Source organism: Cheilinus undulatus, linkage group 11 (genome assembly GCF_018320785.1).
Source record: "Cheilinus undulatus linkage group 11, ASM1832078v1, whole genome shotgun sequence".
NCBI lineage: Eukaryota > Metazoa > Chordata > Actinopteri > Labriformes > Labridae > Cheilinus > Cheilinus undulatus.
This window is the reverse complement of record NC_054875.1, coordinates 21,598,242-21,611,820: the sequence shown is the minus strand read 5'-3', so window position 1 is coordinate 21,611,820 and position 13,579 is coordinate 21,598,242. Positions and strand designations below refer to the sequence as shown.

The window sequence follows — 13,579 nt, the reverse complement described above, 5'->3', positions numbered from 1 at the left end:
CTAGAGCTAGAGTGGCTACTAGTGGCAGAGAGCTGCAGTAAAGTTTAAACAGAGCATTTGACTTGGATTGTGAGCCTGAACTGATTAAAATGATCAAGATTTAGGGTAACCAACTACAAATTGTTCTGCCACCTAATGAGTGACTGGACATTTAAAGGTGCAGTGTGTAATATTTATCTGAGCAGCAGTTAGCGGAACAAACTTAATAAAAATGAAACTTAACATTTATAAGTAGGCTTTTCTAAATTATCATTGAATTACCTGAATATATATATATATATAATTGTTTTATTTTTATTAATGTAGAATAAGCCTTTTACTCATGCACCAAGGACCCTGGGATTTTTTGCATCTTGCATGTTTTTACAGTACCACAGAAGGGGCCAAATAACAGATAAACACATTTTTGTTTATTTATTTATTTTACTCTAATTTCAATTGCCAGGATTAGGTGACTGTGCAATCAAGAATCTGACAGGATGTCACTTATATTCACCTTTAATCATTTTGGCTGCTAGTCATGTGAATCCCAAAAAATATGTTTAAAAAATATATTGTTTTTTAGGTTCAAGAAATGAGGACTATAATCGACATTGCCATTCAAATACAGCAATGAGCTTAATAGTTGATCCTCAGATGTTTAATGTGATAATTTCATATAATTTTTTAATTCATTTTGGAGCATAAATGACCTGATTCTGAGCTCTACATTTTTTGTGCTCGTGTGTCATTCTAACACTGATACCAGCCCAAGTAATACTAGCCGCAGATACCACCAAAAATGTTACCTATAGAATGAGCCAGTCAATGCACCAAAACAGTTTATGTGAATGTGTGGTAAATCTTTAATTTCAGCTTTTTATGGGAGGAGATTTTTCTTTAAACAAGAGTAAATACCTGCCTGGTTCATTAGATCATTATAAGGGCAGGGTATAATATCACGTCTGAGTGGGCACAACACAGAACCAGTCTAAAGCTTTTTCTGCAGTATTTTCTGCAGTATTTCAGAGGACTCTATCTGATCAGTTTAATTAGTTTTTCCTCTTTAGAGATCTGCTCTGAAATACTGAGTCTGCAGGCTGTAATTGATCCAGTAGTGACTATGCATCAGACGAACAGGTTGCTCAATTAAACTAAATTAAGAAAATGGCAATCTTCCATGTTGTACATCCTTGTTCTCCTACAGTAACCCCCCCCACTGCCTCAGACAATTCAAAAGCCCCTTTCCTAATCTCCTTCTATCCTAAATCCTAAAGCCTTTACTCCTAAAAACAAACCATTTCATCTCTTACAAATCAGACTGTCAATAGGCCTGCTATAGTATACTATATAGCAGGCCTATTCAATTAGTGGCCTGGGGGCCACATGCAGCCCAGAACCAACCTCTAAGTGGCCCAGGCTGTTGTCATGCCAGAGATGCAGAAGGCGACCTGTTTCACAAGTTTTCATAAATTTCCGCAGTATATCAGACTGTGAATTCAACACTCTGCGTAGCCTAGCAACAATCTACCTACAATTCATTACATTGTTTTGAAGTGTGGCTAGCAATGCTGAAAGAAGTAGCAGGATATTGAGTATAAAACATTTCCTCTTCAACTGTAGCTACAACTATGCAAATTTAGACTTTTTGCACTTAAGATATTCCTGGGTAAGATCTGACCAAAATTATTATTTACAGAGTTCCATTTTATTTTTTCATGCTATTTATTTTATTTTTATTCAAGTAAAAAAATAAATTTCTACTTCTTTAGGTTATGTTCAAATACAGCTCAGTTGTTGTGTTTTATGCACTATATGATGTGCTTTTGTCATGTTGCCAAATTTATAGGAGAGAATATGAATAAAAAGTGCATATTTTTCATCAAAGCGATCTGTATTAGTTCAAAATTTGACATTACCAGCTGCTTACTTGGCGCTGAACATTTCTGGCCCAGCTACATTTCTTGATTTTAAAATTTGGCCCAGTTGAATTTGTAATTGAATAGCCCTGCTATTTAGTATATAAATGATGATCCATCTTCTGTGTCTGTATAAATCACATCTTTGTTGCATTGGTTTAATGCTGTCTGCTGAGCTCGCCACAGCACAACAAATGCTCCTCCCATTCACTGCAGGCTCACAGGAGGATGATGAAGCCATCTTGTCAAAAGAGCCCTGTTTGCAATTTCACACAACGTATGTGAGAATTTCACGCTTAAAATAAAACCCTGCTTCAGATATCACTTCATGGGGAGGAGGCTGTAAGTGAAAAGGGGATTTAATGGTGATGCACACTAGAGGTGCAGATTGGTTCTGAATTGTCTAAGGTCTTGTGGGGTCCACTTTTGTCCTTTGACAACATCTACCAGTTTTCTCTGCTCTACTGTTTGCCATCTGTGGGTTGCATTTATGCCTTATTTCATCTTTGTGTTGTTCATAATTTTTTACTTCTTAGTCAAGGATGAGATGGCAAATGTCATTTCTTTAAGAGAATAACATTTAGGCAGACAGAAGTATGAGCCCATCTTGGTCATCTGTTGCTGAAATGAGAGAGATCTGAGAACACAGCTCGATGCTGTACCATTCAGTACTGGTGTTCAGAGCAGCTCCATGCTGAGGCCCATAAGCCACTCACGGAAAAATGTGCAGCCAGCATGTGACCTGGCTAACAGTAAGTGTGTTTCTGTAGAGGCCAAAGCAGATTATTGTAGTAGTCTGGCAAGGCAATCTGTCTAAAGACATCCATCTCATTTGAAGTCACGAGACACTCAGATAAGAAGAATTTTTGGGTGTGATGAATTCCTAATAAGTGGCAGTCATAGTGGTGCAGTTTTTCAGCCAAACATTGGGTTTGTAGTTTAGACTAGAAATTTTCTGCTATTTGACAATATATGTGTGGCAAACATTGCAGTAACTTTTTACACAGTTTATTCGATGTCCTGATAGTGTTGGGTTGCTATGATCCATCCAATGCTACAATGCCATAACAAAAGACACTTCACTGATTAGAAATTCCTTTCAATCCCTGCCGTCCCTAATCCAGCAGATCTTTCACAAATGCACAAAAATGCCCCCAAAATGCTGAATGCTGAGTGTGAACTGGAGGGAGAAAGTTAACTGTTATTTGCTGAGTCAAACACTTTTAATATAGTTATACATCTGCATTGTAAGCTAATCTATGCAATACATGAATGCAATAAAAGCACATAGTAGGTTCTTTTTAAGCCATTATTGAGACAGTTTTTTTTCACTGACTCATTTTTGATTTCTTTTTCTCACTGGGAAAATTCAATTTCCTGGATACTTCTTATTCATTTTTACGCTTACATCGTACCAATCCTTTACAAGGAGCTTGTAATTAATTTCATTGATCTCGTAATGATGGAAAATTACACTCAATTATGTAAAAAAATAAAAAATGTAAGTAATTCGCTTTGCTAGAATTGGATTTAGCAGATTGACATTTCATTTGGTCTGGAAACATCCTTGTCATGTCTCTGCGTTTTGTTTTATCTGGTAACTATTTGAAGCTCAGTAGAATTGTTGGCTGAGATTGCATTATTGAACCTCAGGCATCTTCTTATTAATCTGATGATGAATGTGTACTGCTACAGTCTCCTGCAGTGTGTCATAGCTGCAGATTTAATTTGAACATTTTCTGTATTTAATTTGGATTTAACTAAGGAGTGACACACTGAAAAAAATATGTTTTATTGCTTTTAATTATGGATGCAGTGGGGAAAAGTTGAAGAAAATAGAAGTTTTAGCTGCACATAGTTAAAACTATGAGTCACTTCTATTTAAGAATTTAAAAGCACAATTTTGCAGGTCATATAATTAGTTGTGGATGAATTATGAATGGCAAGGTGCAAACAGCATTTGTACCTGTTGACAAATTCTTAAGGCTGCGTCAGATTGGGTGTGTGGAGGCTGCATCTCAGCTGCGTCAACACTTTATTTTCATTTCCACGTGTTAACAGGTCCAGGAGTTCTGCATCTCACATGCCAAGAATCTAGAGATTTTCTCCATTAGCCACATGCATTTTTCAGCCAACATAGACAGGAAAATGGTAAATCATCATATTAGCAGCCACTTGTGTTTCCATCCTCTGCACCTGCTCAGACAGTGTGGAGAGTGAAGGCTCGATTTTAATTGGAGTAGTTTCAATGTTAGAAATTTTCCTTTTCCTTATGTTTTGTCAAGTTTTAATGAAAACATTAAGCAGGATAACGGTAGTTGCTGGGGTGCACCGAGAGCTCCATATCCCAGATAGTCATGTTTACCTTGTTTTAGCAGAGATATGTCCACATTTGCAGAATATTTTGCTAATTGTATTTGATGGCGGCCACAAGCCAAAATGCATCAGTCTAATGAAATTGTTCTCGAAACTTTTACTAATGCAGGATGTTTTTCCTCATTGTTAGAAGATGTCACAGGAAAGAGAAAGTATAATTCTGCTTTCATGTTGTTCTTTTCAAAGTAAAAGCCCAGTTAAGCATTTTTGAAGGACACTCACCTTGTTTTTACGAAATGCTTTTATTCTGAATTTGTTCTTGCTCAGTCAGACTGTGCAATGATTTAAGTCACTCATGGAAAAATCTTTTGAGGTAAAACTTAAGGAGTGATACAGTGCTGCAACAGCAGGGAGACGCAGCCAGCACACAGCAGACCTGCGCCTGGTGTGAAGGCTGGAGTGGACACGCTGGCAGCTGTTATGCAGCAAACATGCACCCAGTCTGAAACAGGTGTTAAATGCAAATGCAATATGGCAGAAACACAAAAATCGAACCACTTTATTAAACTAAAGTTTGTTTGTTCAAAAGAAATGTGACATTTTGCGCCACTATCTGGATGAATTCAGACTGGAGAATCTGCTTCACTTATTGGAGCTGGGAGTGTTGAGCATGTCCTTTCTCAAACCCCCTTACCAGGTTGGATTTAACACCAGTGCCCAAAAATTCTAAGGTAAAAGTCACTGAAATACATACAGAGCTTTTGTACCTTCATTTGTTAAAAACTTGGCACTTAAACAGCGTTCATTGACATAATGACATAGAGAAAATGCATATCAGTGTATTATTCTTGTTTCTGACTTATTTATTCTTGAACCAGCAGTCTGAAACTTGAAAATTAATGGAAAAGCCAACTGAGTGGCTTCATCTAAAATGCGTGCTGTAATACTTTTCAACAAATCCACCAGAAGTCTTCCTGATAATATCTGGCAAATAAGGATGCTTTGTAGATTATTGAATAGATTATTATTAGCCCCAACTGGATTATTTGTAACAAGTACAATTTCCTAATCATGTCTGTTGTGCTTACTTTGATTGTTGGAGCTACCACAGCAATTATTTTTTCTGCAGAGATTAGCTTGAATGCTTGACCTAACCTCAGTAAATTTATCAGACAGTTTACACTGAATATGACCCGCGTGCATAGGGAGAGTGTGGTTTATAGGTCAGAGGGTACAAAAGAGGTAATGGTTACAATCTGCTTATTAGTTCATTTGAAACATAAGAAATATATAAATCAAGAAAATGATGTAAAATCAGACTCAACTGTTTTCACCAAAACAGTGTTACATAGGTCTTGCACAGAGTAATTTTGTACTGTTGCAGTTTGGAGCCATGATAAACTTCACATAGCAATGTGCCTGTAAACAGTGTATGACTTAGATTTACATTTTTGCCACAGTCTTGTCAGAAAATATGTCTGGCCTGGTTACCTCTCCTTCAGCTTCTGTCCCTCACAGCTCGCTGTCAGCCAGACTTAGCATCACCTTTACAGATCAGTAACAGACTGTCATCCCTCCCTCTGCTCAGGAGCTAGCACATATTGGCTGTAAGAGAGCTGCATCTCCCCTGCGTCATGCCGTTTCCTAAGCCAGCCCAAATATGTCACTCACTGCAGCTTCTTCTGCAGCCGCCAGCTACAACAGCGTCCTGTCTGCAGCTGGGATGCTTCCCAGGCCGACTAGCACACAAAGATTTATATAATAAGCCCAACTATTGCTCCTCAAACCATAGCTAGAGCCTTTATCATCCTTGTGATACTCCTGTCAAATCTTGTTAACTGTTATGGACTGTGGATTTGCCCAGCTCTTGGAGCATTTCTGGTGTGGATTATAAAATCATCCCGAAAGTATTTGTCTTCAGTTTGGTTAAACTGAACAATAGAATATATAATATAATAAAGCCTTTTATATTTAATATGGAGAAAGATGCGCTAAGGAGATTTTCATTCAGCTGAATGCAACACCAGCTGACTAAGAGAGCATTCTTGGCTTGTGGTTGCCTGCTTCTGTTTTAGGTGATGCCTTCATTATGAGCAGTGTTTCTAAAATAAGGAATAAAAGCACCCAGAACCTTATTAAAAATGTATTTTGGCTGCAGTGGGAGGGGAGATAAAAGTCTAACTAGCAATAAGAGAGAGCACTGATGATATCTGATTATTGAAAAGGGAAAAAAGACACTTGAATTGCAAATTAGTGCTAGTGAAAGAGAAATAAATTGCACCTATGGGCAGCAATGATTAGTAGGATTTTTTTTACTGACACTGATATTTCCTTTCTCTGTTTTTCACAGTCAATAAGCACAAACCATGGATCGAGACAACGTACCATGGGATCGTAACGGAAAATGATGACAAAGTGCTTCTGGACCCCCCTCTAATTGCACTGGACAAGGATGCTCCTCTACGTTATGCAGGTGAGAGAGGAGGTTTAATGCTGCTACTGCTTTTCCTTTACTCCTTTAGCTCTGCCACACAGAGATCCTCGTAAATTCTGCGATTGTGTTACAGGTTAATATTGCAAAAAGCTGCTCTTGTCTGAATAATTTGAATTTCATAGACAATAAGAGGCCTTTAATATGTAGAAATTAAATCAGGGCACTTTTGGGTTATAAACTGAGCTAATTGTTTAGTTATTCTATCATGCACTTCTGGTGGGGGACGTTTTGACTTGTCGTTTGCTCATTATATTTTTATGACATGTCTGTCATACTGACATACATCTGGCTACCACATCCTCCATATTGGCTCCTTTGATATTCACATCAAAATACTCTTTCATGCTATTTTTTCCCCTCCTCTCAGTAGGGAGGCACAATTAGTGTGCTTTATGTAGCACGGCAGCACAAGCTCTGGGGTTTTAATCACATCAGGATTGACTTTGGCCAGGATTCAAAGCCCCACAGCAGTGGAAATGATTTCCCACCATTTCACATCACATGAGTCGTGTGATCTCTTGTCTGCCTCTCCCTTCACACTTAGCTCTCTCACTTTACTTGATGCAGCCGTTTTTATCTGTGGTGAATCCTCCGGATTAAGCAAGTGTGGCATTAACATCCTTATGTCTGTCAGAGAAGATGACAAATGTGTTATTCTTCACAGTTATGTGAAAATTGATCGTCCTTTAGAGCTGATCGGCCTGACAGCACATGGAAAAGTACAGCAAGGGGCCCATCATTTCTGAAAGGCAGCAAATTGAATAACATAGCCATTCTCTGCATGATGTTTACCTCCTTTCACAATTGAACACTGAGCGTGAGGCTCCCTCTTTAGATGAACAGGGCTTCTGCGAATGGGCTGTGTGTCCCTGTGAACTATCTCTCTAGAGACCGGGCAAGCAAGCAGGCTTCACGTGGCACCAGGGGTGAGCGGCTCTATCGTGTCAGCGTCCTTGTAGCCAACCCATCTGTGCCAACAAATGAAGTTCACTGTAAAGCTGACCCACAGGCCAACCAAGGGCCAATCACATGGCTCTGGAGTCAGATCAGCGATTAGGTGAAGAGTTTAAATGAATGAGAAGCCAGAGGATCAGTTTGTGTCTGGTGTACTTTGAGATTAGTTTTAAATATCTTTTTACGTGTTTTGGGGAGAAATCGTCAATGAGATGTGGCATATTTCAAATCTCTCACAAAGCAGATCTGCGTGTTATGATTCATATACTGTATGAGCATTAGATATGGTTAAAGCTGCAGTATTTAAAGATGCATGCTCTCAGATTATAACTCACCCCATCTTTATAATACTAGCAGTTAAAAAAAGACAGATCAAGACTGTAAAATCAATAGGCAACACTCATTGTGAAGGCTGACTCAGCCTAAGCCGAGTAGCCCATGTAACTGAGGAATTCCTGAAGCCCTGGTGTGAGCCCGTCATTAGAGCTGTGCTGAACAAGGAGGCCCACAGCTCCCACTGCATGACTGGTCCTGAACAGCACAGCCTAATGTGAAATCCATTTCTAATTGTTTAGTAGGTGAAAACAAAATGACCAGAGCAGCAGAGGCCCCGACAGGGCTTTAAAACAAACAACCAGGCAGAGAATGACCTTATAGTTTACAGAGTATTGTCTTTTATCTTGTTTTTTTTTTCATTATTATTTTCTTCTTAAAAATAGTGCTTTTTAAAATTTGAGTTGTAGAATAACCTTGTTGAATGACAAATTTTCCGGAAAACCCAAAAAAGCTCTCAGTAAAAATGAGATCTCTGTTGGCTATTATCTGATATTCTGATTTTTTTCTTCTACAAGGATTTGGTGAACGAATACAAATCTGCAGACTTTGCTACACCGTGCTTTCCATGAATGTTTTAATCTTTCTTTCATCTGGCAGAAGACATCTTGCTAATATGAAACTGAATGTCAGCCTTTCTGATGGATTTTTAAGCTCATAATAAGAGTAATTTTCCTCTCTTTCCTCTCTGTTTTCTCTCTTAGACTCTAACTTTTCTTTAATCTGATCTGGGTTTATCTTTTCTCCCTTCCTTATAGAAAGTTTTGAGGTGACCCTCACTGAAGAAGGTGATCTTGGGCTCTTTCTTCTGCCTTGTGCTTAATTGTTACTATTAACCCACTAACGCAAAAAAAAAAAACAGCATCCACACTTTTACACAGAAACTCCTGCCATGCTCTTTAATCTCCCCATTTGGTTTTCTCAACTTTTATGTTTTTCTCACCCTGAATATTTTGGAGTTCCAACAGCTGGATGAAAAGTGTGATGTGGGGCTGACTGTACTTAGAAATATCTGTGCATGAGACATCCATTGCAGTTTGCAGACCCTAACAGTTTTTCAGCTGTCACCACAAAACAGAAAGCTGCTTCAAAAAAAACAGGAGTTTCCAGTCACTTTGCTGCATATCAGTACCTCAAATTCAAAATATGCATAAAAAAGCCAAATTTGCTTGAATAAAAACTCCCAAACCCATGGTAATTTCATCTGTATCTTCTTTTTTATCAATTGGAATTGGATCAGAAATGGACATTACAATTGACGTTCAAAAAGCACCAACGGCATTTGTCAGGTTTCGGGTGCCTCTTCTATTGACCACCAGATCTGAGCAGCTCATATGACTCCTGAAATTCTCTACTTTTTTCTTGAAAGCTGCTGAGATTGTTAACCAATGCAAACTCTCTCTGCTACAAAGTTTCTGTTGTTGCATCTTTGCTCAGTGGATCTGTTGAGTTAATTCTCCACCACTAATCTCAACCATTAGCATGGCTGCAGTTGTCATTTTATGTGGATGTCAAGCAAGTTGATATTTCTAACCCCAGTTCTCATCCAGCACTTTATTCTTTTTAATACTGTTATTATAACAGGTTAAGTTTTATATTATTTTATTTAATTTGAATTCATTTTGCAGTGTTTTGGTTTAGAGGCAAAATTACACAGGAAGACCTTTCTCTAGGTTAAAACAATAATAAGAGGTGTTGTCCAAGGTTTTTTTTTCCTTTCACAGACTTTTGGGGATTTTGAAGACTGAATTGGTGCTGGATTACATTAACACAATGAAAAAAGAGGTCTATTTCAAAATATTGATTTGTTTTTGTTTCTTTATATGTTAATTTTTCTTTCTCTTATAAGGGGAATTTATTATGGAGTTAAATTGCCTTTAATTCAAGCATTGTTCTTTGTGTACTTAATTTTTGGGCTTTGTTTAATTACCTTGATTTAAAAAATCTTAAAAGTGCTCCTGTGAAATGCCTGTCCACATCTTTTCAGTTTCTGCCTGCATGACTGGATGCAATGTTTTCAAGTGGCTTGGAAAAGACACCTTCTCTTCTCTGATACTAAATTCCCACACCGTCTCCCAACTCCCTGTCCTGTACTCACCCATATGAAAATGCTTTTGGGCTTCCTCCACAGCCACCACCCACCCCAATCTACAACTCCCTGGCACTCAATACCTGTGGCTGATTTTTTTTTCTTTTTGCGTGAATTTATGGTTTCGTCGTTAACATGATTTTTCATTTTAACACCAGAATTTCTCATCTGTCATTCTGAGCAAACTCTCTTCTGGCTCTTGACGTGTTCAGGTGAAATTTGCGGCTTCAGAATCCATGGACAGAATGTCCCCTTTGAAGCTGTGGTCCTGGACAAGTCCACTGGTGAGGGGGTGATCCGGGCCAAGGACAAACTGGACTGTGAGCTGCAGAAGGAGCACACCTTTACCATCCAAGCCTACGACTGTGGAGAGGGTCCTGATGGAGCAAACATGAAGAAATCGCACAAGTGAGTCAAACTCTGCTAGTATCTTTAGCATGATTGGAGCAGGGTTTTCTATCATGCAGTATAGATGGAGTTTGGACTAAATGTTATTTAACAAAGCAGTCTGTTCACATTTATTTGGTGTAGTCGTTTTTCAATCAAAATAGAATGATATTTTTGCTGTGGACTGTTTCCATTGTGGCAGCTGAGACCAACAATGAAATGTTGTCATGGGGGTTTATCAGTTCTGATCAGACAGCTTAAGGTGTTGAAACATAAAGGTGACAAAATTTTGTTTCTCTTTTTGTATTGTGAAAGTTCCTCAATTTCAGAGGGAAGGCCATGAGACAGCATGAGACACTTCATTTAGTCGCTTTATGGCTCTTAATTGTTGATTATGAAGAATGAGTTTTTCGCTGCATCTTAAGCAGATTAAATGATTACTTCATTGTAATTTCATCAAGTCAAATTACAGATTTTTTCATTGTCATAAATTAGCGCAAACTCAGTTATACAGTAATGTCTGACTTTGTTTTCTTGTCACTGATTAAATGAACAAGTCTGAAAGTGACTATTGTTTGCTTTTTGATGAAGCGGTTCCTGTTACTTTTCTATGCATATAGTTTTGTAACTCAGCAATTTACAGTTTTGCATAACCATAATTAACGGTTTGTCATAAGACAATTTTAGAGTTTTAACAATCCTGACCATTTCTCTATCAGGGCCACTGTTCACATCCAGGTTAATGACATCAACGAGTATTCACCAGTGTTCAAGGAGAAGTCTTACAAAGCCACCGTTATTGAGGGAAAGAAGTATGACAGCATCTTGAAAGTTGAGGCTGTGGACGCCGACTGCTCTTTCCAGTTCAGCCAAATCTGCAACTACGAGATCGTCACCCCTGATGTCCCCTTCACCATTGACAAAGACGGTGAGAACCTCCATAGAGAAACACTTTTCTCATCGTCATTTGGGAAAAAGCTGTCGTGCATGCCTGACAGACATGGTTTTATTGACAACATCACACAGTCTATTGATTTGTTTGAACAATGGAGCTGCAAGCCCGTCATGTAGAATTCACAGTAGCTTGTAACCTCATGAGGAGATGATGCTCTCCTTGAAATGCCACCCAGGTTTGTTAGTTATTTATGTCCTGCTGTAGGATTTTTTTTTGTCTTGTAGAACAAAATTAAAGATCCAGTAAAAACACACTAGATATCCAGGCTTAGCTGTGATGCATCCTGGCTCTGATAAAACAGGAAACACTGACAGGTAATAACAGAGGAGAACAATAAGTATGAGGGTACATAATATTGGTGAAGCTGCTCAACTGTGAAAGTAATTAATTTTTAAAGAGGAAGAAAAGGAGCTGAGATGAGATCTGGTCTTATTCAACTGAATTCCATCACTTTTGTAATTGATTTTCATGCAAATTAGTCTCTGTGCACACTTAAGCTTGGTAATAAACTCTGGTCGTAGTATCTTGAAGAAAATGACTCAAATCATAATATTACTTTGTGGCACCGAGAAATGTCTACCAGTAAATTATGCTTTAAGTGTAGTTTGACAGGTAATCCCATCTGGCCTTTTCAGCTTAGATTTCCATGTGGCAGCTCATTTTTATGTCTAATAAAACTTTGTCTGCTGTAACAACTTGAAAAGCTTTTCTAGCAGAATCCGAACACAGCTGCAGCTTCAACGTTTGACAAAGAATGACCCCAGCATTGTTTTTTTTTCCCCCTGCCCAGGCTTTATCAAGAATACTGAGAAACTGAGCTACGGCAAAGAACGCATGTACAAGCTGACCGTGACGGCCTATGACTGTGGAAAGAACCGAGCCTCTGAGGACGTTCTGGTCAAGATCAGTGTCAAGCCTACCTGCAAACCCAGCTGGCAAGGTATCAGAGCTCTTCTTGACTTTTGGTAACCATGACTTTTTAGCTGTATCCCTTTGTTGAAACACCAAAAAGATCTGGTCGAAAACCTTGTTTAATTCCTTGAAGCCAGAGGCTTTGATTGTGTTTGTAAATAACTGAAGTGCTTCTTAATGAGTAATTACTATTGACAGCTCCTCTATTGACTGCTCACATGTTATCAGCACTCTGCTGAAGGACATCTTTTCATTCTTTCTTTCTCTGTCACCTGGTCTTTCAGGATTCAATAAGAGGATTGAATACGAGCCCGGCACAGGTAGCCTTGCCCTTTTCCCAAGCATGCACTTGGAGACCTGTGATGAGCCAATCACGTCCATCCGAGCCAACATTGAACTAGAAACCAACCATATTGGGAAAGGCTGCGACCGTGACACCTACTCTGAGAAGTCTCTGCACAAGCTGTGCGGTGAGTAATTGCTTTCCTGGAAAGGCGTATTCTCACTACTGCACAGCAGTATCTTTTTTTTTTAATGGAACCAAGCACCCTTTATAACTGCCTTTTTCCCCTTTGATTGATTTTTAGGAGCCAGCTCTGGCACCGTGGAGCTCCTGCCTGCACCCAGCAGCTCCTCCAACTGGACGGTAGGACTGCCCACTGATAATGGGCATGACAGCGACCAGGTGTTTGAGTTTAATGGCACCCAGGCCATCAAGGTTCCTGATGGCATGGTAAGCACCAGCCTAAAGGAGCCCTTCACCATCTCTGTGTGGATGAGACACGGTCCCGGGGCCCATGAGAAGGAGACCATCCTCTGTAACTCTGACAAGACAGGTAATGTCCCTGAGGAGGGTAGACTAATTCAGATGGGTTCACAGAATGATTTTTTTGCTGCCTGCAGGCTGTGATAGTCTGAACTTCAACTTTTTATATGAAGTGAAACTGGCCAACAGGCAGCTAACTGTATAAACACACAATAGACATAATTAAAGACATAAACAATGATCCACATGAAAATTAAAGAGATGCTGACAATCACTTTATAGATGAAAACCTACTGTAGTTCAGTTCAATTCAATTTATGTGTAATACAGAAGATCTACATGCTGTGTCCATTAAAAAGGACAGTATACAGTCAATGTAATGAAAAAGCATGTTGCACTGACACACTGTCATCCCTAAAAATAAATAGCTACATTAATCAATAAAAATAAATGGCAGGATGAGAATATGTCATGC

At 38.8% G+C, this 13,579-nt stretch overlaps 1 protein-coding gene across 4 annotated transcripts in view; it reads left to right on the top strand.

The window, feature by feature from the left end:
* clstn1 (calsyntenin 1) overlaps window positions 1-13,579 on the top strand; it is a 48,398-nt gene that overhangs the window by 18,468 nt on the left and 16,351 nt on the right. For 2 of the 4 annotated variants that reach the window (XM_041799234.1, XM_041799232.1), the window contains exons 2-8: window positions 6,565-6,687; window positions 8,754-8,783; window positions 10,297-10,492; window positions 11,191-11,399; window positions 12,217-12,366; window positions 12,623-12,808; window positions 12,926-13,174. In XM_041799234.1, coding sequence (XP_041655168.1) covers window positions 6,565-6,687; window positions 8,754-8,783; window positions 10,297-10,492; window positions 11,191-11,399; window positions 12,217-12,366; window positions 12,623-12,808; window positions 12,926-13,174 — 1,143 coding nt within the window. The remainder of the gene's footprint in view (window positions 1-6,564; window positions 6,688-8,753; window positions 8,784-10,296; window positions 10,493-11,190; window positions 11,400-12,216; window positions 12,367-12,622; window positions 12,809-12,925; window positions 13,175-13,579) is intronic. The other 2 variants (XM_041799235.1, XM_041799233.1) reach the window with 1 other exon arrangement.